The 26,392-nt window shown below is 37.7% G+C and overlaps 1 protein-coding gene across 2 annotated transcripts in view; it reads right to left on the bottom strand.

Annotated features, from left to right (window-relative positions):
• Positions 1-26,392, bottom strand: part of ARAP2 (ArfGAP with RhoGAP domain, ankyrin repeat and PH domain 2) — a 228,206-nt gene that overhangs the window by 185,085 nt on the left and 16,729 nt on the right. For both annotated transcript variants that reach the window (XM_072620438.1, XM_072620439.1), the window contains exon 2: positions 2,272-3,337. In XM_072620438.1, coding sequence (XP_072476539.1) covers positions 2,272-3,182 — 911 coding nt within the window. In that variant the 5' untranslated portion in view covers positions 3,183-3,337. The remainder of the gene's footprint in view (positions 1-2,271; positions 3,338-26,392) is intronic.

Here is a 26,392-nt window from a genome sequence, read left to right on the forward strand (position 1 = left end):
CTATTTCCATTTCAGTGATTCACACTCTCCAACTTTACTGCAGTTAAGCTACAGTGTAGTTTTCTGTGTGATACCAGCTTGCAAAAACTTCTTTTCTTTCATGAATAATAAAAGGCACATTCACAAAAAAGCATTTCCTTTTTAAAAAGGGAAGGATAATTACTTTGTACTTTTAATAATTTGTGGTTCATTAGATGCCTGAAAAATTACACCTATTTAAATTTCCTGTAGCTGCTTCATGCCTCTATATTCTTAGAGGCTACATCAGACACCACACTTCAGGCATTATATTTTCATTTAACACAGGAATCACTGAATCACGGAATATTAGAAACATAAAGTACCCTAGAGATCATTAATCCAATCTTTTCGTTTTATAGGTGCTGAGACCCCAGAGGGTTTAGTAACTTTCCCAAGGTCACACTAGCACAGGCTCCAAAGGGAGAGGCCTAATATCTGAATTATATAATCCCAGAGGTCTGGCACATGACATTTTAAAACCAAGTTAGAAACCAATCTCAGACATTCATATTTTCAATTTCCAGGAAATATAAATCCATAAATTAAATTTAAAAAAAAATCTAAATCACGGACTGTAAGTTTAGAAATATGGGATTTGGTTACAGCTTTTAAAAAGAGTACCTTTAAAATTTCCTTTTAACTAACCAGACCTGTGACTTCACCAGAGCATTCCCCTACTACTATAAAGTAGCACTTATTCTACAATTTATGGTCTTAGAGCAGGGGTTCTTTGTCTTTTGAGAAGAGTATGTACCCTCTTTGGTAATCTGCTGTATCCTATGGTCCAGTTCTCAGAAGACTATTAAATTCATCAAATAAAACGTATAAGACTACAAAGGAAACCAATTGTATTCAAATGCATTCATCAAAATATACATATATGCATATAACATACATACATACATACATATATATATATATATATATATATATATACACACACGATGCATAGTCCATATTTACCACTACATCAAAGTAGTCAGGGAGACTCACCATTAGGTGATCTAGCTCAGAATTTCCTTACATGTATTCCTATAATTTAGTTCATACACCGTGATTATATTTCCATTTCAACTCCGTTCCCTGAAGATCCAAATCACACAAATACCAAGACCTTTTTTCTGATGTATGATGTACAACTTGAAACTAGATAACTTTTTTTTTAATTTCAGTAAAGTTGTGAAATATAATATATCTTATACAAAACTGGCCTCTTGTAAGGAGTCAAAGACATTTAATATCCTCTGAATTTTTCTGGTCAGACTACATGTTTCTTATGGTACCAGAAAATCAGCTCCACTATAGGATCCTTTTCAGGGTACTATTACCAACCTGTCTCTGCATGCCAAAAACATTCGGTTTCTACAGACTATATCCCCATTTTTCTTTTGCTTAAGGAGCCAGATCATATTAATTTTAAAAGAAAAAATGTTTTGAAAGTAAAAATATCATGCACAAATACGCAATTGGTAATTTTCAAACTCCTGAAAAACTATCCAATCCTAAAACAGGTCCTTCAATCCCAACTTCTCAAATGCCCTGCTTTTCTTTTTTTTTTCTTTTTCCAAATACTAAACTGCAGATTTGCCCCAGTCACTATGGATGCCTGAAAACTATATGGAAAGAAATCACTGGCTAGGTATTATTAGTAAACAAGACAGATTCAAGGCCTTCAGGACATTACTGAAACCTTGTGGAAAAAAGTATATGACTTCATAAACTGTTCAGGGCCAATTCATAAATAATGAAATTATTCTTATTAAATGTTATTACCATAACAACTCATTTCTATAATACCTTAAAGATGGCAAATTATTGACGACACAAGAAACCATATAATGTAAAAGACAAAGAACCAGCTTCTGAGATAGATCTGAATTCAAGTCATCATGACACATGCTGGTTGTGTGACCTCCCATCCAATCCATTCAATTCTCAGTGTTCTAAGTAACTTTCTACCATTATAAATAACAGAGGAGCATTGGTGGAGGGAGTTTTCACATCCTGGGAACTCCCTATATCAGACCCTAGCCCTATCTTCTTCACAATAAAACACTAAGGTGGCCAGCACATACAGTATCATGCCCCATTTTATAGATGAAAAAACTGAGACTCAAAAGATGATATGATTTGCCAATGGTATACACATGCCAGGTTTCTGCTGCCTCTCTATTGCACAAATATAATTATCCAGAACAATTAATAAGAAATATCCCAAACTTAGCTCTAGTCTATTATCCAAGTCCTTACCTCCCTGAAATAGCTCCTTTGGATGACCCTGGGATTTCTGGCACAGGCCGGTGTCTTAACATGAAAGATCGTGATGGTCTGGAAACCAACTTACTACGACTCCTCATAGGTGCTAGATTTTGCGTTGCTGATATATACAAGTCATTTACAATCATCTCTCCAGTAAACTCAAAGAATGGAGATGGAGGTGGTCTAGCTGATAAAATCCCAGACTCGTTTTCAAAGCTCGTTTTGGACATAGAATAATCAAGGGAGGAAAGAGGTCCTCTGTCCTCATTATGAAACACTCCAGGCCTGTCTAAATTCCAACCGATTTTTCCTATTTGTTCTTTTTCTTCTGCGCAATCCACATTCTTTTTTGTAACCAAAGCTGTATTCTCTGCATTTCTACTGTCAAGGGCAACATTTTGACAACAATCCAAATTCTTTGGGGACATAGTGTCTGAAAGAGGAGAATCGCTCTGTTTAGTAAAAGAGGATGTATCAACTGATTCTGTAGGTGGCCCATTTTCATTACAGATATCATTTCTGCCAGGAATTGTTGAAGTCTTCAAAGACTCTGGGCCAATTCTCTGGTTCCCACACAAACCTGAAAGTTTTACCCAGGTATCTGCACCAGAAGACAAAGTTTGCTCCTCCTTTAATATCACTGGGTCTTTCTTTCTTTTCTGAACATTCGCATATACAACAGGGTCTTGTAGTTTTGAAAGGATCATCTCTAGCTGTTTGAGGATCCTTCTTCGGTGACCTGTAGGCAACACTCCAATTTTCTGTAGTATGCTGTCATTTATCTCCGCACAGTCCTTCACAGTATGGTAGCCAGATTCCTGGAAGCGTAAAAGATACTGCTCCAAATTAATGTTTGTTAACAACGCTTTGAGGTCAGCATTCACTTCACTGACTGAGGACATAATGGTGGCTTCATTACTAAACCCTGTTTGAAGTACAGGACAGCATAGGCCAGTGAAAGTGCTTCTGAGTTGGATCTTCTTCTACCATGTGTAGCATGTTAATTTCTTCAGAACAGTATTCCTCTCCACATTCTGATCTCTGAACATGTTGCAACCTGTAAAATAAAAATGCATTGTGCTTCATTAGCAAGTAGTGGTTATTTAAAATATAGTGTTTACACAATCAACTTTCTCCACAGAAAAACATAGTAGTGGACTTCAAAACAGTGATTTGCTGACCCCGAACCCCAATCCAAGGGCTATTAGTGGGGCAGAGACTCAAGATACATATAACTGTATAGATACTTGAAAAATCTCTATCATCACTACACTCTTTTTCTAAGAAGTCCCTTGAAATGGCTGGAAAATTGTTTACTTGGTAAATATTCACACTTCTAATCCGCCTCCACATCACCCCAAATGCAATATGATCTGACACAGGGATTCTTAACCTGAGGTCTGTGAATTTTTCTGTTTTGTTTGTTTTTAATCTTTTGATAATTGTACTTCAATATACTTGGTTTTCTCTGTAATCCTATCTACTTATTTCATGCATTTTAAAACATTCTTAAGATGGGGTCAGTCCAAAAGTTTCACCACATTGTCAAAGGGGGTCCGTGACATATAAAAGGTTAAAAATCTCCCTGCACTATAGACATCAATCTAACATGTGCAGTGGAGATCAAGATAGAGACCAGTGACTTCAGCTAAGTCACTTTACCCATCTTGAATCTCAGTTTCCTCATCTTTAAAATGAGAAAGTTGGAAGAGATGACCTCTGGGATCACTTACAGCTCCAAATCAATTACCTTAAACTAAATGGCAAAGTAGATAAGGGCTGGACTAGTCAGAAAGATGCATGTAAAAATCCTGCTACTGATCCATACTGGAACCATGGGCTAGTCAGTCAAGCTCATATTGCCCCCAAGACATTCTCTATGACTGTTACAAATAGGTAGCTGACCCTCATTGGTAGAGAGTTTCCAAATGAGTAGTTTTCAGTTCTAAAAGGAAATGAATAAAAAAACACTGAAAACCAGTAACATGTTACTATTTCTGCATCATTAAGCAACACAAAGGGGGAAAACACTTGAATTCATCCAATTTTAAGGAGACAAATGTAGGTCATATTTTCTTCTATTACAAAATGAATCACCCACTCAAGTTCTATTTTGTCACATTACTGTGGCAGAGAGGCAACCCTGTGTTTTCAAAGGCAATACCACAGAGGCAAAAACAAACTCAAGAAGGTAAGTAACACTAAGCTAGAAAGGTTTCCAGGACGTTCTTGGCAAGGACCTTTCTATCTGTTATCTGAAGGCCAGCCCTGCTAAGTGCAGCAAAGCCTGCTACCACAAAGCTGACCTTAAGGTAATGACTGGCAGGGGAAAAAGAGGGGGAGTAGAAAGAAAAAAAGTCACAGACCATTTACAGAGATTTGGGCGGGGGGGTTGCAATCTGAAAAAGGAGGGCCCACAATCATGAAATCGCAGACCTTCTGAAGTACCGATGTATAGCAAAACAACAGGAAAAAAAATCAGTCTTGTAAAATATTTGTTTTAGACAAAAATGTCTGAGCCTGGACCTGTGCTGTAGATAACTTCCACTGAGGAAATCCTCTCTTCTGACATTTACAACAAAATGTATAAAGACACTTGGATAGAGAAGGAAAAATGTGTACATGTAGCCCATTCTCAAACAGAATGAAAACTCTCCTCTTTTAAGCATGATACAATCCTAGAGAAACCATTTTAAAGTACACTTAGAGCTGAAATCCTAGTTATGTGGGTCATACCCTGACTTTGCCGAGATGTTGCTGTCATCTCCTCAGACATCAGCAGAAAATCATGGATGAGACTGAAAACAAGACAGTGGCATACATACAGGTTCACAAGAGCCAAGGGAGCAGAGTGCTGAAACGGAGAAAGGTAGAAAATGAGGAAAACCTGTTTCAGCTCAAGCACTGAATCACACCTAGATGGCTGGAGTGTGGCTTTGAAAGAGTCATTAAAAAAAAAGCACTGTTTTCAAGATTGGACCTCTGTACCCTTGGTACTCCCAGCCTTTACTGCCTATCTTCATTTAGCTAAATTCCCTTCAAATATATCTAAGTTTACTATGGATCAGACCTTGGAAATAAACCTGCTTATTAAAAATATTAGCAGCTGATTAAGCAAGCAATAACTAGGTGCCAAAATAGCTTGCATACTATGAGCATCTATTGAATGAATTTATCAAGAATATTTATGAATGCCACACAAGCCTACAAAAAGAATGGAAGAGTTTCTGATTCACAGGAAGGTTATACCATAATAAAATCAACAGGGAAAATAGAGATTTAATAAGGATCAAGAGATAGTTCCAGATGATACACACCTTTGCTCATCATATTCCAAAATCTTGGAAGAGTCAACCCCTCCTTCACTTGGATGACTTCATTCCTACTTACTCTTTAAAGTCCAACTCTAATATTACTTTCTGCATGAAATCTTTCTTGACCCCTAAAGCACTTTTGTAATGATTCAAATCAATGAGATCAGAGATCCGGCTAAACCTATTTACATCATATTGCCAACTACTACAAAGGTACAGGCTGTGCCTTATCTAACCCTTTTATGTCCCCAACACTTAGCACACTGCTCTACATACAGGGACAGGTACTTAATAAATGTTTATTACAGAATAAAGATCTCCATTCCTTGTACCTTTCTTGCAGGGATTTACCTTACTTGGCCTTGTTTAGTCAACAAAAAAACAAATATTAAGGACCTGCTACGTGCCAGGCACTATGCTTAGCAATAAGGATACAAAAAAAAAGGCAAAAGTTAGTTCCTGTTCTCAAGGAGTGCACAGTATAAAGGGAAAGAAAGACATATAACACTACTATGTACAATCAAGTTATATATTAGATATTTCCCAAATGTGTCTAGCAATTTATTTGTTTTAAATCACCTTCTTAACTAGAAACCATTGCTGTGACTTAACTATAACCATTAATGGAGGTTAGCCCCAAAGACAGAACAATGAAAAGAATACGAAATACTGAATCAGCAAGCTGGAAACTAGGTCTCAGTTTTGGTATGTAAGAGGTTTATGACCTGGGGCATATCACTTCAATTATCTGGTATACATTTTCCTTATACATAAAAATAATGTAGGCTGGACTAGATTAATGAATGGTCACTAGAGTGTTGAAAGAGATCCTTAAATCAAGAAGTAAGTCCATAAGCAAAATATCTTCTGTAGACCAAATTTGACCCACACACATACATAATCATTTTTCAAATATATAAAGATACTATGATAGCTAATAATTACAAATCTATTTTAAAACATTAATGAATTCAGACTAGATTTTGTTGGTGTACTTTCTCAATTAATGTATACCAATTAAATTTAACATGCATTTATTAAGTGCTTAATATATACCAGGCACTAAGCTAGAGGTTGGAGAGCAAAATGCAAATGAAACAGTACAACTTTTATCATGGGAGCACCATGAAATTTTCTGATTTTAAAAACAATCCTAAAGCTTTGGCACCACTGGAGCAAAAATGACCTTTAAAGTACTTTCTGAAGCTCATACTTGTTTGACTAGTCCAAGTTCAAACTAATTATTTAGTTTGGTTATTCTCAAGTCCATGTACCATGGGAAGCCAGGACATAAAGGATATATTGGGCACATGATTAGAGGAGATTAAATAAGGAAGTCTTGGGGGGTGGAGCCAAGATGGTGGAGAAAAAAGGCAGGTACTCATCTGAATTCTCCCCCCAACACCTCCAAAGACCTTAAAAAAGTCCTAAAATAAATTCTAGAGTGGCAGAAACTCACAAAAAGATGGGTGAAACAATTTTCCAGCCCAAGGCAACTTAGAAGTTCAGAAGAATTTGTTGTACTGGAGTGAGAGTGGAGAACAGTCTGGTGCAGGCTGCGCCAATGCAGACTCAGACTGCTCCCAGAAAACCAAGAGCAGGTTTTGGATGTGACTGAATCAACAATGGTGGTGGCTGCTTTCAGAGTTCTCAGCCCACAGACAGTAAGGGGGGGGGGGGGGGGGGGGGGAGGGGTTCAAACAGTTGATCAGAAGGAGATTACAGCAGGGGTCTGTTTGCTGGCATTGGGGGCAAGGCTGTTGTTTTACCCATACTTGGATCTAGGTCACAGAGTGAGAAGAGCACTAGCATTCCAGAGACTGTCACAGCAGTGGAACACTGACCTTCATGATAGTTCTAGGGCAGAAAAGAGAACTTGTGGTCACTCAGCGACCAGAGCACAGGATAGGAGAGCAGTAAACATATCTCTCCTATCAGAGGTTCTGAAACTTATTTGTCCTAACACCCTCTTTTCAAAAAAAAAAATTACTCAGCACTCCCCCTGGAAATCTACTTTCTTTAGCCCTTAAACTTTTTTTTAATTTACATCATTTCAAAAAAATATAAAATATATTTTTAAATGACACATCTTATATTTAATAATTTTTTGCAAATTTGTGGGGTTTTTCCTGAATTGAAATTTTGATGATACAATACTGTATCATGTAATCATATAGTACTGTACTATAAACAAATCATTACACCCACATATTCCTGGCAATACATGCTAGATTTTCTGATAATGTGACACCCACCCACCTGCCAATACTTGCTTGTTAAGACATGTCCATGGACTTGACCTCTGATCCATTACAACTTGCATTTTTGTGTGTTTATTTGGAAAATAATGTAATCACAACAACTTTAACTCTGTTACACCGCAGATGAAACATGTACAAACAATTTTTCAAAAGTGTCTTCTCTTCTTTCCTTATGCTTCCATTATTACCTTATTTTTATGCAACATCCCCCAATTGCACCAAAGCTAATATCATCTGCCCTGGATTGTTCTATTGTCCCCCAGAGGGCGATATCATCCACTTTGGGCACCTATTATACTGCCTTAGAAAAACTGAAAACTTGCCTGTCACTAGAAGAGTTTCTGAAAACAGCTGCATGAAACCCCTAAAGCTTGCGACAGTGCACCCCCCGCTCCGGAAACAGAGCCTCACTTTAGCAAAGAGTGAAAAGTCAAGAAATAGCCTAGGAAAAACAAGCAATCAACAGAAAAAAAAAAACTGACTACAGAAAGTTACTACAAGGCAGATCAAAACACACACTTAGAAGACAACAAAGTCAAAACTCCTACATCCAGAATCTTAAAGAAAAATAGGAATTGGTCTCAGCTTGTAGAAGAGTTCAAAAAGGATTTTAAAAATCAAGCAAGAGAAGTGGAGAGAAAAGTGGGAAGAGAAATGAGTGATGCAAGAAAATCATGAAAAAAGGGTCAACAGTTTGATAAAGGGGGCACCAAAAAGTGCTGGAGAAAATAACACCTTAAAATACAAACTAGGCCAAATGGTTAAAGAGGTACAAAAATCCAGTAAGGAGAGGAATGGCGTGAAAAGCCAAATGGAAAAAGATACACAAAACCTCAATGAAGAAAATAATTGCTTAAAAATTAGGATTGAGCAAGTGGAAGCTAATGATTCTATAAGACATCAAGAAACAATAAAACAAAACCATAAGAATGAAAAAATAAGACAGTGTAAAATACTGCATTAGAACAGTAACTGACCTGGAAAACAGATCCAGGAGAGATAATTTAAAAATTATTGGACTACCTGAAAGTCACGATGAAAAAAAGAGGCTAGACATCATCCTTCAAGATATTTTCAAGGAAACTTGCCCTGATATTCTAGAACTACAGGGTAAAACTGAAATTGAAAGAAATCAACAATCACCTCCTGAGATCCCTGAGAAAACAGTCAGGAATATTATAGCTAAATTCCAGAGTTCTCTGGTCAAAGAGGAAATATTGCAAGCAACCAGAAAGAAACAATTCAAGTATCATGAAGCCTCAGTCAGGATAACACAAGAATGCAGCTTCTACATTAAACAATCAGAGGGCTTAAAATATGATATTCCAAAATGCAAAGGAGCTAGGATTAAAACCAAGAATCACTTACTCAGCAAAACTGAGTACAATACTGAAAGGGAAAAAATGGTCACTCAATGAAAAAGAGGACTTTCAAGCATTCCTGATGAAATGACCAGAACTGAACCGAAACTTCACTTCAAAATACAAGACTCAAGATAAAAAGGTAAACAGGAAAGAGAAATCATAAGGGACTTAATTAGGTTAAAACTGCTTACATACCTTTATGTGAAAATGAAACTTCTAAGTCATAAGAACTTTCTCATTATTAGGGCAGTTATGAGCTGTATATATAGATGGATAACACAAGATTGCAGCTTCCACATTAAACAATCAGAAGGCTCTACTATAAAATGGGGATGACAGCAATAGTACCAATCATACAGGGTTGTTATAAGGATCAAATGAGGTAATATTCATAAAAAGTACTTAGCACAGTGCCTGTAATATAATAGGAGTTATACAAAGGTTTATTTCCTCCTATCCATTCCCTCACCTTGACCTCTTGGCTTCCTTCAAGACTTATCCCAAACATTAATGCACGGTTGGTGAAGTAGTGAATGGGTCCAACCATTCTGGAGAACAATTTGAAGCTATACCCAAGGGCTATAAAACTGTGCACACCCTTTATCCAGCAATATCACTACTAAGTGTGTATCCTAAAGAGATCAAAAAGGAAAGGGACCTATATATACAAAAATACCTAAAGTAGCTCTTTTTTGTGGTAGAAAAGAATTGAAAATTAAAGCCATGCCCATCAGTTGGGGAATGGCTGAACAAGTTGTGGGATACGATTGTGATGGAATTCTACTGCATATTAAGAAATTACAAGCAAGATGGTTTCAGAAAATCCTGGAAGACTTAGAAGAAGTGATGCAAAATGAAATGAGCAGAACCATGAGAACATTGTATAAAGTAACAGTAATATTGTGCAATGATCAACTATGAACGACTTGGCTATTCTGATCAATGCAATGATCCGAGACCATCTGAAAAAACTTATGATGAAAAACGCTATTTACCTCCACAGAGAAAACTAATGATGTCTGAATGCAAAACTGAAACATACATTTTTCACTTTCTTTGTTTTTCTTATTTTTTTTCAACATAGCTAATATGAAAATGATGTTGCATGATTTCACATATATTAAATGGTGTCATATTTCTTGCTTTCTCAATGGGTGGAAGAGAATTAGAAGCAAAAAAAATTAATATATATTTAAAACAAATAAATAATGATTTTTTTTTAAAAAGACATCCCAAATCACAACTTCTACAGGAAATATTTCCTCACCTCTTTCCCATTACTGCCTTTCCTCTGAGATTACTTTTTAATTATACCGTATATACATATATATATATATATATATGTAGGGTATCTACAAGTTTTTGCATGTTGAATTTTGTTAGAATGTGACCTCCTTATTTTTGTCTGATATACAGAGGCACTTATAATGGTGCCTGCTAAATGCTTATTGGACAATTTACTGAATAAAAAGGCAAAAAACAGGGGAAAATCACTGATAGTTGACTTTGTAACTAGTCAAGCTTCACTACTGAAGCCATCTGATCATATGACCACTGAGTGCCAATAAGTCCAACAGTTGAAATGCTGCTTGTTCAAAATGTGATTGCCTACAAACTCACAGCTACCACTTGGTTCATTTCTATTAGTACTAACATGGAAAACTACCACACCATAAAAAATAGGAATTATGGAAACTACAAAGAAGTATAAGAATGCTTATATGAAATGAATGAAGAAAGAACAACCTCAAAGACAATATACCACCAATGACAACTAATAATCCAGCAGTGGCAAATAACGGCCTTAGAAAGTTTAAGGAAAAGAAATTCAAAGGCAAGCAAAGAAATAAATAGGCCAATTTTGTAACTATCTTCTAAAATTAATACAGATCTTTTTTAAAAACATTTACAGATGTATGCAAAATTATCTACAATCACTTCTGCATTGTTTATGTCTTTTCTTTGGTTCTTATTTATGTATCTGAATATTCGTACTTGTCTATGTTTAAAAAAAAAACCTGACAATTGTGTCACGTTAAATAATATTTTGATTGCAAATAGTATATATGTTGTATTTATCCTTTTCTATCCAGGCTATGACCTCTTTCCCCCTTTACTTCTAGAATTCTAAGGAATATCTGTGCAGCAAGCCTTAGCTCTCCCTTTCTAATCATTTCTGGGTCTTCCCACAATGCAAACTTGTGTCTGACTGTGCCTCTCTACTTTCTTAAATCAAAAGACTATTATATAAGAATTTTAAATATACAAGGTCTTCTGGCTCACCTTTAAAAGGGAACAGTCCTTGGCCTGAAATTCAAAGTCTTCCAAGATTTGGACCCATGCTACTTCGGAAGTTTTATCTCTTAATCTTTTATTCCAAAGCTCTAGCCATGAAATTCTCATGTAGTTTCTTCCACCTGGAATGTACTCCCACAATTCACCATTGATTCTTGTCAACAATCTATCCAGCCTTGGAAGGTTCAGCTGGAAAGTTTCACAACCTATGAAGTGATCAAGTGAGCCAGAAGTGATCTCCCCCTTATCAAAATTCCTGTAATGCTTTGTACCTCTTGAGAAAAAATTGGCTTTACAGCTGAAATCACCTCAAGAAAAACCTATCAAAGGTCAGAGTATCTAAATTAGTAATATCTTTTTCAGGGAAGTTTGCAGAACAAAGTTTGTTTGAGACAACAACCCTGTGAAATAAGTTCAACAGGCACAGTCTCTGTTACGGATGAGAAAACTGAGCCTTAGAGACATTACATGATTTGTCCAAGTTTACATGGCTCATAAGTGTTGAGAGGCAGGATATGAACTCTTATCTTCTTGATCTCAAGTTCAGAATTCTGTCAGCTTCACCATGTTATACTCATGGTTTCATCAATCTTAAAAAAATCTTGTACAACTTTTAAGTAGCTAATGAATGTCAAAATTGGTTTATGGAATCAAGGATTATTAAATGTTTGAATTATAATTACATAATCCACTATATCCTGAATCAATTTATTATTTATATTTTGTTTATTATTTCTCTGTCCTTCTCACTCCCCTCCTGCCCAAATGAATAAAAAATTAAGCCCTCACAACCAACATAGATCAAGAAAACCAATTCCAACACTGGCTATATGCAAAATGGCATGACTCATTCTGCATCCTGAGACCATCATCTCTCTGATCCTTAGTCGTCTCGACTCATGACTTGTCATTCATGTTACTGTCACCATGAACTATTCTCCTAGATCTGCTTACTTCCCTCTGCATCAGTTCATAGACGTCATCCCAGTTTCCTCTGTAACTATCAATTTTGTCATTTCTTACAGCGCAATATTCTATCATTTTCATATACAATAATTTGTTTAGTCATTCTCCAACAGGAAGGCTCTCCACTAATTTTTAGTTTGAGGCTTCTAGGAAAAGAGGTGGCAAAAGTATTTTTGTACATATGGATTCTTCCCCCCTTTCTCTTATTTTTTTGTACTATAAGCCTAGAAGAGGCACTGCCGAATTAAAGGGCATGAAGTGTTCTGTGACTTTGGAGACATAATCCAAAATGATTTCCAGAATGGTTAGAATTCTGGGGTAGGGGGAATCTGTCAATCCAGGGACATGAAAGAGAATCTCAAGAGTTATTTCACTTTCAGCCAACATTTACTGAGTGCCTACTATGTGCTAGAGATTGATAGGTAGCTCAGTGGATGGAGAACTAGGCTTTGAATCAGGAAGTTCAAATCTGATCTACATTTACTAACTGTGTGACCCTGAGTAAGTCTCCTAACCCTATTTTGCTCATTGTAAAATGAGCTGGAGAAGGAAATGGCATACCACTCCAGTACCTCTGCCAAAACAAAAACAAAAACAAAAATAAAAACCCAAATGGGGTTACTGAGAGTGGGAGAAGACTAAAAAAAAAAAACAACAAAAAAAACAAACTCTGGGGAAACAAAACGAGGCAAAAGATAGTCCCTGCCCTGCAGGGGTTTACACTTTAAGAGAGGAAACCTATGCAAACAAACGCATATAAAGCAAATTACATACAGGATAAATAGGAAAGAATTAACAGAGGAAAGGCGTTCGAATTAAAAGAGGTTGGGGAAGGCTTCTTGTAGCCTTCTTGTCTAATTATTTGTGATATGGGGAATTTTATCATTTGGCTGTTGATAGCTTGGATCTCTTCCTCTAAAAACTACTTGGATTTATTTCTTTTCACTTCTCTTTCTTTGTTTCTTTCTTTCTTTTCCATCCTTCTTTCTTTCATACAACTTTCTTCTTTCCTTCCTTTCTTTCCCTTCCCTCTGACCAGAAAGAGTATCATACCCTTACTTTCAATGATTGTCCAACAACAGGTCCTAGTTTGGACCTATTGCTTCAACCCAGATTGCCTCAGAGTGAAAGTAAATAGCAATTGGAAACCCTGAGGGTCTTGCCCTTCCAGATTTATTTATTTTTTTGACTAGGTAAAATGGTCATTCTTTGCCTCGTTTCTTACCTATTCTTTATCATTCTTAATCACTGAATGGGTATTGCCTCAGTCAAACTGAGACCTGTTGAAAGACTTTAGCTTAAAAAGGCCAATGTCTCCCATTGTACTCAGCACCATCTCCAGCTGTCCTGATCTATATCTCACTACTGGACCCAGATGGCTCTGGAGGAGAAAATGAGGCTGGTGACTTTGCATAGCCCTGCCTTGCTTAAATCCAATTTACTTGCATGTCAGGACATCACCTCCCAGATGTCAGTCCTTTCCAAGAACAAAGTACAAACAACAATTGGAGAATGGCTCTTAGTCCTATAAATCTGAATCAATTCCTTTTGTATCTTAGATATCAGACCATTATCAGAGAAATTTGATGTAGAAATTTTTTCCCCAGTTACCTGATTCCCTGTAATGTGAACTATATTAGTTATATTTGTAAAAAACTTTTAAAAAATTTTTTATCATCACAATTGTTCATTTTATCTCCCTTGGTTTAATCATGAACTTTTGAATGACAATTACATAAACCATTAAAAATCTGCATCAGTGCAAACTTCTTGATAGTTACTCTTAAATCTAGAGCAAATTGTTATCAAGAACTTTAAGTATTTCAACAGTTATTTTTTAAAAGTACTATGCCGCTCATAAGGGACTAGGTGATGTGCTATGTTATGTGCTAAACAATTATAATATCAGGAAATTTATGATAAGTGCCTTGAAATTCACATACTATGGCATGGGAATTTGGAGGCAAAAGAGATCATTTCTCTAAGAGTGACAGAAGACTTCATGAAGAATCTTATATTTGGGCTCAGGATTAAAGGATGGGTAGGATATGAACAGAATAGAATCTATATGATCCAATTCTTTCATTTAGAGACGAAGAAACAGGGGACTACTGAAGTTAAATAACTTGCCCCAAATCACAAAGCTCCTTAGCGACGAAGCTTGGGCTAGAAAAGAGGTCAAGGGAAAGGAAAGAACAGTCTAGGAAAGGGAAGTGAATGAGTGAGAGGTAGCAAAACACAAGGTGCAACCAGGAGACTATCAAAAAGGCTAGTCTGATGGAAGTACAGGGTATCAATGGGAGTTCAAACGAGAAAGGCAGGATGAACAAGGATTGTAAGTGATCTCAAATAGCTACCAGAAGTAGATTTTAATTTATCCTATAAATACATTGTTTATTAAAAAAAAAAAAAACTGGTAGGAATACTCTACACTGGTGCTTACAACAGTACCTGACATGCTTACTGACTGTGGAAGTGGTCATGTCAACAAGGATGGAGAGAAAACAATTACAGCACTACAGTTATCCCTTGCGCATCGTGGGAGTGAGGGGTACAGCACCCCCACAATTTGGAAATTCCATGTAAAATTATCTGGCCCTCTCTTCATACCAGAGAAGTCAGATTTTTTTTTTTCTTTCATGAAGCATTTACGGTACTTTATTGTAAAATTTGGGTAAGTATTTGGTCATAGGCTCTATGTCATCTGCTTGCCTTTGCATGTCACCTGTAGCTTACGCAAACTCCCCCAAAATTCCTATTTAATTTCTTATGTCGATTCACAATATATCAAAACCACAGCGGGGAAAGTTGTGAAGTGAAAGGGATAACAGTACAGTATTAGATGATAGATTCATCATCTGGTATGGTGGCAAAGAAAGGAATGCTGTCTTCACAGATACAATTATCCTACCTGTCCTCATCTTGCACTATACCTCAGTCTTTAGCATTGGCTCCACCCAAGTTAGCCTTCTTGTAGAGAAATGGACGGACCAAGACAAAGCACAGGCAAGAGTCAATTGAGAATTATGGAGCGTCTTTATTAGCCGGCGGCTGTCCTCAGAGGAGGCAGCCCTGAACAAGGAGTGTGTGTGCCTTTTAAGCATCTTAGCACTTCCCAGTACAGCCTTGCGGTTCCAATAGCACACATTTTTCACAGAACAGTTTTGACAGGGGTTCCTAGGTGCTGCTAGGCAAGGGGGCACAACAGAGAGGGGGGCCCAAGCAGCTGCCAGGCAAAGGGGTACAACAGAGAGTGGCTACTAGGCCCAACCCTGCCTAGAAACTCAACAGACATTTCTCAACCCAGGGGCTCCGGGGGGGAGAGGGAGGAAAATAATGTCCACTTCAGTAGTAAAATACTCCTGGACTATTTCTGAGTCTTTTGTCCAAACTGCCCTAACATTTAACAACTTTCTCCCTAACTGTGAATGGATCCAATTGTTCTGTCAAAGAACCTAAAAGTACGTGAGATTACACTACTAGGTATTTACCCGTAAGAATGGCTAAACTAGCAAGAAAGGCTTACTATGTACCAAAACATTCATAACAACACGTATAGTGGCAGCCAAAAAAACAATCTAGAAAGTAGACACTCTTCCCTTTGGAGAGTGGCTGAATAAAGGGTGACATACAAATGCTGCTTGTGTTTCATATCAAGGAGAACCAATGATCTCACCAGGTGATTTCTTGACTCTTACATGAATGGAATTTAAGTCAGGCAGAGTTGCACAAAAGTATCAGCCTCACTCTCTCTTCCAGAGTCTTTGGCAAGACAAGCGGCAAGACAAAAATCAGAACTGGCAGTGGATGACCTGGCTTCTTCAATGCCTGACCAAGCTCTATAGGCTCCCTCTCCACCCATTCTATAAGGGGAAGTCTTCACATGCTCGTCTGCCCCAAACATATAAACATAACAGATTACTAGGTTGAATAAAGTAAAGAATATAAGATTTAAAGAAACATGAGAAAAGTAGTACAAAAGGTAAAGTGAGAAGCACCAGGAAAATAATATTCAGAATAACTTTATTACCATCAATGAAAAGAACACTGAAACAAACTCTGAGTATAATGACCAATCTTGACCCTGGAGAGTATGAAATGCACTTCCCTCCATTTGGCTAAATGGTAACAAAATTCAAGTTATTACGAGTATTATATTATGAGTACTATAAGAAAATTCATGTGCTAATTGTTCCTTTACAGTTTTTCTTCATAACCAACATATAGAGATATAGTCAGATATGACTAAAATCTAGAAATAAAATATTTGTTATATTAAGGGTAATAAACTTTTTTAAACATCTTATTTTCCTTTCTACCATTCTATATTCCTATCTTCCTTGACAAGACAGCTCAAAACTGACCATGGGGAGATTCAATGTGATGTAATGGAATCAGTATACTAGATGCTGGGCTCCCATGCCCGTTCTGTCACTTACCACCTTTTTGGCTTGTCTTTGGGCAAGTCACTTAATCTCTCTAGGCCTCAGTTTCTTCTAGAAAATGAGGATAACAATATTATGAAGTGGAAATAAGAACACTTATACAGTGAAAACCAAGGCTATTTTAAGAAAAATATTTTGAAAAACTAAAATCATTACATAAATACCAAATCCAACCTTGGCACTTCTGACTTCTGTCTTGACTTTCTAGGAAATATTATGTAAGCCTAGCATCTGGTCCATTCACCTATCACCTCTGTCTTCCCCTGAGAAGTCCTGCAAAAGCCCCAGATCCAATTCACCTGGCTGCGGCCTCCTTACTCTTAAGTTTTCTTAGGGAGTCCAGGATCTAGGCCTCAGGCCTCTGTCTTTGTCTCTGGGCCTTCTCCAGAATTCTAGAGGCTATTCGCAAATCAAACCCACATCAGATTGCTGGACTCCCCTAGCCCAGCCTTTGTCTATTCCTGCCTGCTGGGAGTAGGGCCTTGGAGGTCTCCGTACTGCAACTAGCAACAAGGTTAGACATCCAGGGAAGGTCCTGAAAAGTCTAATTGCCAACTCCTCTCAATGGTCTTCTCCAACCATTGATAATCTGCCTGAACTCAGTTCTCAATGTTTGGCATATTCCCACCTGGTCATACTTTCCCCATATTACTGATTATGAATTCCTGACAGGCACAAACAAACGCTCTTCCCCATCTTCCAATATTCCTTCCCTTATCCCTATCCAAACCAATGACCCACTCCAGATCAACATCTCCCCTCTTTTCTACTGAGTCCTCTAGATGGCCTGATCTACAGGTTAAAAAATTTGCTTTCATCTTAAACCTTTTCTTTTACTTTTCTTATCTTCTGGCACTTAGGAAGACCTGGATCCCTCCTGATGAAATAACCTAACTAATTATGATTTCTGGCATAGGATACACTTTCATAAATGCCTTCAACTTACTGGTTGTAAGAGAGGTAGTCACAATTTTCCTCATTCCTAACTGTCATCTTCAGATTCTCACTATTATCACCACAATTCAATAACCTCTCCTCTTCTGAGATTTATTTCATCCTTATTTATCACTCTAAATATTCTGGTACATAGACCCACAGGATATTGGTTTTCCTTCCTCAATGAGTTCAGTGATTGACTCACGGTCTCTCTTCATCCCAAATCTGCCCTCATACTAAAAACCTTCAAAATACATATTAATGTTCTATAACACTCTAAATTCCTAGTCCCTTAATTTGTTCACTTATCATGACCTACTCTTGCTTTGCATTTAAGCTATACTCAAGGTTGTATAGGAGACCCATGCATCTCATGACCTTCTCATCACCAACACTGTCTTCCTGTTTACCAAAGCAGAATAAAACTTCATGGATGTACCCTTGCAGCAAATGTTGGCATTTAATAGACTGTGTCATTTTAAGGAGAAGAGAAAGACAGGTCATGAAAATGACAAAGGCAACGTGTGGTGCAGAATGCTGGACCAATCACAGACTGATCCTCTCCAATCTAAACACATACAATAAAAGCAGCGGCCCCAAGGCAAGACCACTACCAAAAGACTTAATGTCAACAGAACAGAGTGCTTGTCTGAGGTGAACAGTTCATTGCTATCTTGGAGGGAAAGTTAAACCAGTACAAAGTTGGCAACAGTGGAGCGGAAAAGGAGTGAACAGCTTTCAGAGATTTGGTATACAGCATCACATTTACTCATCTGGGCCAGAACACTAAATGCACACATCAAGACTGGTTCAACAAAAATGACTGGGAAATTAAGAAGGTGCTAAATGAAACTCCATAGGGTTTACCAGCAGGACAGTTCATCCGTCTCTAAGACAGCAGCATTAAACTCCATCAAAAGTAAAGTGCAAGCCTGTCAAACTGAAGATATATAGAGCTGTTGTACTGACTTCACTGTTATATGCCTGTGAAACCTGGACAGGATATACCAGTGATGTGCCAAGAAACTGAATTACTTCCATTTGAATTGTCTTAGGAAGATTCTGAAGATCACGTGGAAAGATAAGGTACAAGATACTGAGGTCCCTTCTCATTGGTCAGGTGGCCAAATGTACATCAAAAGTATGTTTGCCTAAAAGACTATTTTACAGAGAACTCACAGGAAGTAAGACTCACATGGAGGTGAGAAGTGATACAAGGAACACTCTCACGGTTTCTTTAAAAAGCTCTGAAATTGATCGTGAGTCATGGGAGACACTAGTATAAGACTGTCCACCATGGGTGTACCCACAACAAAGTAGGTGCTACACTGTCTGAGTTGAACAGAATTGCAGTAGCTCAAAAGAAACATGAGATGCACACATTTAGAGACATCTCCACTCCAAATGTTTATATGGACTATTTGTGCCAGACCTGTGGTAGAATCTTCTGAGCTCAGACTGATCTAATTAGTCACAGTTGGATATACTGTACCTTGACCCCAACATAATGATGGCATTTCAGTCCTCTTAGAGAATGGACAACAACTAACCAACCAATTAACTCAAGGCCCTGTATAGTAGGTGCTTCTACTTCCTTTCCTTTCACTGTCTTCTTAACTTTTTGCAGTCTGTTTTCTGACTTCAATGTTCAACTGAAAAACTTCTCTTCAAGGTTGTTAATTATCTCCTAATTATCAAATTTAGTGTCATTTTTTCAATACTCTTACATTTTTTTTAAATTGCTCTGAAGCTTTCACACTGTTGTTCGCCCTTTTCTCTTGGATATTTCCTCCCACCCTCATAGTCACCTAGGCTCACAACTTACAGACCATCCTGGCCTCCCTCAATATTCAATTAGTTGTCAAGTTCTATCATTTCTACCTTTTCAATCCCTCAACTATATGACTCCTCTTCTCCTCTGAAACTACCACCATCCTGGTACAGAGGCCAATCACCTCTCATTTGAACCACTGCAATAGCCTGAAGGCTAGTGTCTCTGCCTCAAGCTTCTCCCCACACCAATTTGTCTTCCACTCAGCTGTCAAACCGATCTTCCTCAGGAACAGGTCTGACCACATAACTCCACCCACCCCCCATTCAATAAACTCTAGTCACTCCCTATTGCCTTCAAGATCAAATACAAATCATCTGTTGGGCTTTAAAGATCTTCCTGGCCTGTTCCCTTCCTACATTTCCAGTCTTCCCACACCTTACCTCCTCCACTTACTCCCATGACCCAGCAATGGCCTCCCTGATGTTCTTCAACAAAGACACAATACAGCCATCCCCTAACCCAGAGGGTTTTCACTGACTGTGCCCCATTCCTAGTGCTCCCCTCCTTATCTCTGCCTCCACCTGGCTTCCTTGGCTTTCTTCAAATCTCACCTAATCTTCTCCAAGAAGCCTTTCCCATTCTCTTTGATCTTAGTGCGTTCCCTCTGTTAATCATCTCCAATTTTCCCTGTTTATATTTTGTTTGTTTGCAAGTTGTTTCCCACACTGAGCTGACACAGAAGAGGAAGCTGCCACCTGCATACCAGCTTAAATGGGCTTTATGTTAGTAGTGGATTGGGCAGAGATTCTAGGTATAAATTAAAACTCATAGCATTCTTTTCTGGATTAAACTATGGACTTAAAACACTCAGAGCTCTTTAGTGCAAAAATTTCTTGTAGTGTCACTTTTTATATTCTTTTTGCTATTGGATTTACACAATTTTTAATAAATGACTTGTAATATGTAGTTTTCTGAGTATTTACATAGACATACCTTTGCTATACTAGTATCTTCAACTTTTCTCAACCTGTAACAGTATACAGTTATTTCTGAAAGGTGTAGAGCACATAAATTCCACATAATTTTCAATAATCACTTCTCCAGGTAAACACAAGTTAATCTCTGACCACAATATGTAAGAACACTGTTTCCTGTTAACCATTAAAATGCATGTACCCACTCAATTTTCCTCTTTTCTGTCCTTTTTCATAGCTACGCTTCTTTAAAGTAGTGATATCTATGACTACAAATAAAAGAATGAATCTACATCAAATCCAGAAGGAAAAAAAGTTGCCTCCCTCATTGTACTATGTGAGCTCTTTGAAAGCAGAGATTTTTTTGCCTTTTTTTTGGATCCACAGTGCTTAGCACAAGGCCTGGCACATTAACAGACAATTAATAAACACTAGTAGACTGACTGTAACAGAAATATTCACGCCTTGCTCTTGTCATCACCCACAAGGGTTTTACTTCTAAGTTCATGAGCTCTGAAATTCTTTTATCTGACCACAATGTTTTATCATTCCATCTTTCCCTATGACTTAGGACCTCTAAAGCTAGTTTTTATCCTCACCATGACCTCCAATTCTCCACCCCTCAGTGCTTTCCTAAATCATCATCCCACATTGGCTATACTAGCTTCCCTTTAACCACACTACCTTTCATAGTGAATACACATACTTCACAAAGAGTGAAAAAAAGATAACAGAGGGAAAAATGCTTTTATGAAGCCCTTCCCAGAGAACAAATAATGAATCTTGCATATATATCAGCAGAGCTATCACTCTTTTTACTTAATGTATTTTTGTTGTTTTATTTTATTTTATTTTATACAAAAAGATGGTTCAAATCAGTCTTTACACTTGAATCAACTATCCATTTGGACTTTATTCTTGTGTACAGTGTCAGGCACTGGTCTATGCCCAGTTTCTGCCACACTGATATCCAGTTTTCCCAGCAGGTTTTGTCAAACAGTGAGTTCTTATCCCAGAAACTGGGCTCCTTGGGTTTATCAAACAGTAGATTGCTATATTCATTGACTACTGTGTCTTGACTACCTAACCTGTTCCACTGGTCTACCCTTTATATTTCTTAGCCAGCACCAAGTGGTTTTGATGACTGTTACTTTATAATACAATTTGAGATCTGGGAGGGCCAGGCCACCTTCCCCAGCATTTCTTTTCATTAGTTTCCTTGATATTCTGGACCTTTTGTTTCTCCAGATGAATTTTGATATTATTTTTCCTAGCTCTAGAAAATATTTTTCTGGTAGTTTGATTTGTATGGCACTGAATAAGTAAATTAATTTAGACAGAATTGTCATTTTTATTATGTTAACTAGGCCTACCCATGCATGAGTAACTGATGTTTTTCCACTTACTTAGATCTGACTTTATCTGTGTGAAAAGCGTTTTGTAGTTTTGTTCATATAGTCCATGGGTTTGTTTTGGCAGGTAGACTCCCAGATATTTTATAGTGTTTACCATAGCTTTAAATGGGATTTCTCTTTCTATCTCTTGCTGTTGGGCTTTGTTAGAATATAAAAATATTTATAGCAGCTCTTTTTTTGTGGTGGCCAAGAACTGGAAATCAAGGGAATGCCCATCAATTGAGGAATGGCTGAACAAATTGTGGTATATGAATGTAATGGAATACTACTGTGCTATAAGAAATGATAAACTTCAGGAAGACTTCAGAGAGGTGTGGAAGGATTTATATGAACTGATGCTGAGTGAAAGGAGCAGAACCAGGAAATCATTTCACACAGTAACAACCACAGCATGGAAGGCATTTTTCTGGTAGACTTAGCCTTTGAGAGCAATGCAAGGACCTAAAACATTCCCAAAAGACTCTTAAGGCAAAATGCCTTCCACATCTACAGAAAGAACTGCGGAATTGGAAAGCAGAATGAAGCAGAATATTTTATCTTATGTTATGTTTTGTTTTGTTTGGGTTTTTCTCATGGTTTCTCCCATTCATTTTAATTCTTCCATGCAACATGACTAACATGAAAATGTATTTAATAAGAATGTATATATAGAACTCATATAAGACTGCATGCTGTTTTGGCGAGGGAGGGGGGAGGGAGGGGGAGAAAATCTAGGACTTATGGAAGTGATTGTAGAAAACTGAAAACAAATTATTTTTAAAAATGGTTCAATTAGGAAATGGGAAGCTGGGGAGAGAATATCCAAAACTTGACCTTGATATGAAAAACAAAAACATCAATAAATCTAATTATTAAAAGAGAAATATATGAACTTCAAATGTAAAGACCAATCTTTAATCCCATGCTGAAACATGCCAGGCATTGTGCTAAGAGCTGAGATACCAAAAAGGCAAAAGTCAGTCCCAGCCCTCAAGGAGCTCACAAGTGGGGACAAGCACCTGCAAACACAGAAGCACAAATAAACCATGTACAGGATAAACAGGAAATAACCGACACAGGAGAAGGAACCATAATTAAGAAAGAATGGGAAAAACTTACTGTAGAAGGGAGATTTTAGCTGGGACTTGAAGGAAGGAAGCCAGAGTACACTGGATGGAGAGATGAGGACGGAGAGCATTCCAGGCATGGGGGAGACAGCCAAAGACAATGCCTAGAGTAGAGAGATGGGAGTATTTTGTTTATGGAACAGCAAAGAAGCCACGTGTCACGGGATCAAAGAGTATGTGGAGGTGTGTTGGGTGTAAAGAGACTGGAAACGTAGGAGGGAACAATGCTATAAAGAGCTTGGATTGCCACAATGAAGATTCTGTCTGATCCTGGAGGTGATAGGAAGCTAATGGAGTTTACTGAGTAAGGGGGTGGCATGGTTAGATACAAAAGAGCTTTAGGAAAATCACTCTGGTGGCTGAATGGAGGATGAACTGGGGTGGGGACAGACTTGAGACAGGGAAATCAATCAGCAGGCTATTGCAGTAGTCCAGGTGTGAACCAATGAGAGCATGCGCTAAGGTGGAGGTAGTATCAGAAGAAAAAGGGGTGTAGTATAGAGATGATGCAAAAGGTGAAATCTTACAGGCCTTAGCAATGGATTGAATATGGCGGGAGGGGGTGAGAGATAGTAAGGAGTCAAGGATGAAAACTAGACAACTAGATCATAACCCTAAGGGACTGGGAAGATGATACTACTACACTACTGTAACAGAGGAATTTCAAAGGGAAAAAAGAATGGAGGAGTTTAGTTTTGGACATACTGAGTTTAAGATCTCTGTCTATAAGACATCCAGTTTGAGATGTCTGAATGGCAGATGTAAATGTGACCCTGGAGATCAGCAGAGGGTTAAAAGGCTGGATAATTAGATTTGAGAATTGTCAGTATAAAAATGATTATTGAAAGCATCAGAGCTGATAGAATCACCAAGTTAAGTAAGTATAGAAGGAGAAGAGAAGAGGACCCAGGATAGAGAGCTTTGTGGGACAACTTTGAGGTCTCTGATTTTCTTAGTATTGCTAAATGGTAATACCTTATTTAAGCTCCAACAAAATTATACTCAGAGTACAAGATAACACACTAAATAATTCTGACCAATTCTCTGTCATCTGCAGATTTATAAATAACTCGATATTCAGCTGTTCCTCTTGCCTCATATATACGTCATTTCCCTATTACTTAACACCTGCATGAGTTGGTGAAAAAAGAAAAATAAAGAAACAGATACTCAACCTAGTCAATTACAATACTCAGTATCCACTCATTAAAGATTCCTGGGAAGGCCTGAAACTGCTGACTAAGATGAAAATGTCAAAGATTTAGTATGTGGACATAAGACTTTTCTGGTCATTTTTGGGGGGATATAGAGGGGAAGTATAGAGGTAAGAGTATTTGGATTAAAAGTTATTTCCATGCATTCATTTTGTAATTATGATTTAAAAAAAACAAACAGTGGCTCATAGGATACACACCCCAAGTCTAGGCCAGTGATTCAGCAAGCTGGAAGCAAAGAAAGGTAAACCAACCTTCACTGACCCTGGGAACTATATCAAAACAGCTCAGCTCAGTGAATCATAGGTAGAGATTAAGTCATTCTAAGACAGGAAGCCTTATGGTAAGAAGCATGAGCTTCTAGCTCAGGCTACAAGGATTTGGGCATAAATCAATCCATTTGTACATCAAGTACCAAGTGAACACAGAAATGTCCAGATGATCAATTTGTTCCAAGTAGCCAATGAGTTGGGCAGAGAGATGGGTTGAGGAAACAAAACAAAATAAACCCTATGGCCTGGAACAGAAGGGAGAGATGAGCTTTTTTTGTATCTGGAACTAAAAGCATTGCAAATCAAAAGGGAGAGATTTAGGTAAAAAAAGAAAAGTTCATGAAACAGTTGAACCAAAAGAGACCACTGGGGGTGAAGTGAGGTTATATATCCTGTAGATAGATTATCTCAGACATGGCTGAAGACTGGAACAGAAGGCTGCAGAGGTTAAAACATTAGCAAGTGCCCAATCAAATCCAGAGCAGAGGAACTAGGAATAAAATTATTATTAGGCAGGAAAAGAAAAAGAGTTGTGGCAGGTTAAGACAAAGTACTCTGTACCCTTTTCAAATATTACAGTACCCTATGTCCTTCCCCACCCAAACTACCCATCACCAGCACCATTATATTTCTTTTGCATTGCTTTAAGCTAATCAACATTGTCAACACTTCAAAAAGTTGCAGTATATGTTATCAGGTACAGGAAACTGTGTGGCCTTAACTTTGCCAGGATCCTGGATGGCAACGGGAGGAAGTGGTTGACAGCAAGAACCCAATAGAAGGCACTAGCCCTTAATGAAACAGTGGTGTCGAGACAAGAGTTTTCCCTTTCCCATTTCTCCTCCCAGTTCTACAGGCCTAGGCCTTTCTGAGAGAGGCATCTGGATGGTACAATGGAGAGAATATTGGATTTAAAGTCCAGGACACTTGAGTTCAATACCTGCTTCAAGCCATGTGACCCAAGGCAAGTTACTTAACTTCTCTAAGCCTTAGTTTCCTTATCTGTAAAATGGGAATAAAGGCACCCCCCTTCTAAAATGCTTATGAAAGCCTTTTACGAGCTTTAAAGCATTCCATAAATGCTTCACAATATTACTTTATCCATGTTCTCTTTTTCCCATTACAAGTAAATTGAGTTAGCAGCATTCTTCTTTTACTAACTTTTTACTTTCCTAGTAAGATACTAAATGTCATTTCCTACCTAAAACTATACGGTCCTACAGTTCAGGCAAGAGTCACAGGAAGTTTGCATTAGCATATGGATATATCAGTTAGGACTATCTTGGTAAGAGATGGGTATTTACTTGAAATCAAATGAGAAAGAGCTTCACACACAAGGTAAATTTCCTCCTCTTTGCCTTTCTACACCACCACAGTATTTCCCTTGAATACAGAAACACTTCACATATGGCTTTGCTGGCTGCCTATAACACTACAGAAAAGGAAGTGGTTTTAGTAGAAAAAAATCTTACTTAAACAAATCATTCCATCATTCACATAAGTTCCATTTTAGGGTTATCAGAACTTCTCTCAGTAGGATCAAAGGTGAAGTGAAAGGCCTAATCAGGGAAAAGGAAAAAAGAACTGGTTCATAAGCAGAAATGGTGGAAGCTTAGGAAGGATCCCATAAGAAGGAAATAGTGAGGCATAAACTCTACACAGACAGCAGATCTTGGGAAAATATACTTCAAAGATTCTACAAAGGCAGTCAGCACGAGAAGATCGACTTGCAAAATACTCTCAAAGCTTTCAAGAATGAAAATCTGATAACCAAAG

This window comes from Notamacropus eugenii, chromosome 6 (assembly GCF_028372415.1).
Source record: "Notamacropus eugenii isolate mMacEug1 chromosome 6, mMacEug1.pri_v2, whole genome shotgun sequence".
Classification (NCBI taxonomy): Eukaryota; Metazoa; Chordata; class Mammalia; order Diprotodontia; family Macropodidae; genus Notamacropus; species Notamacropus eugenii.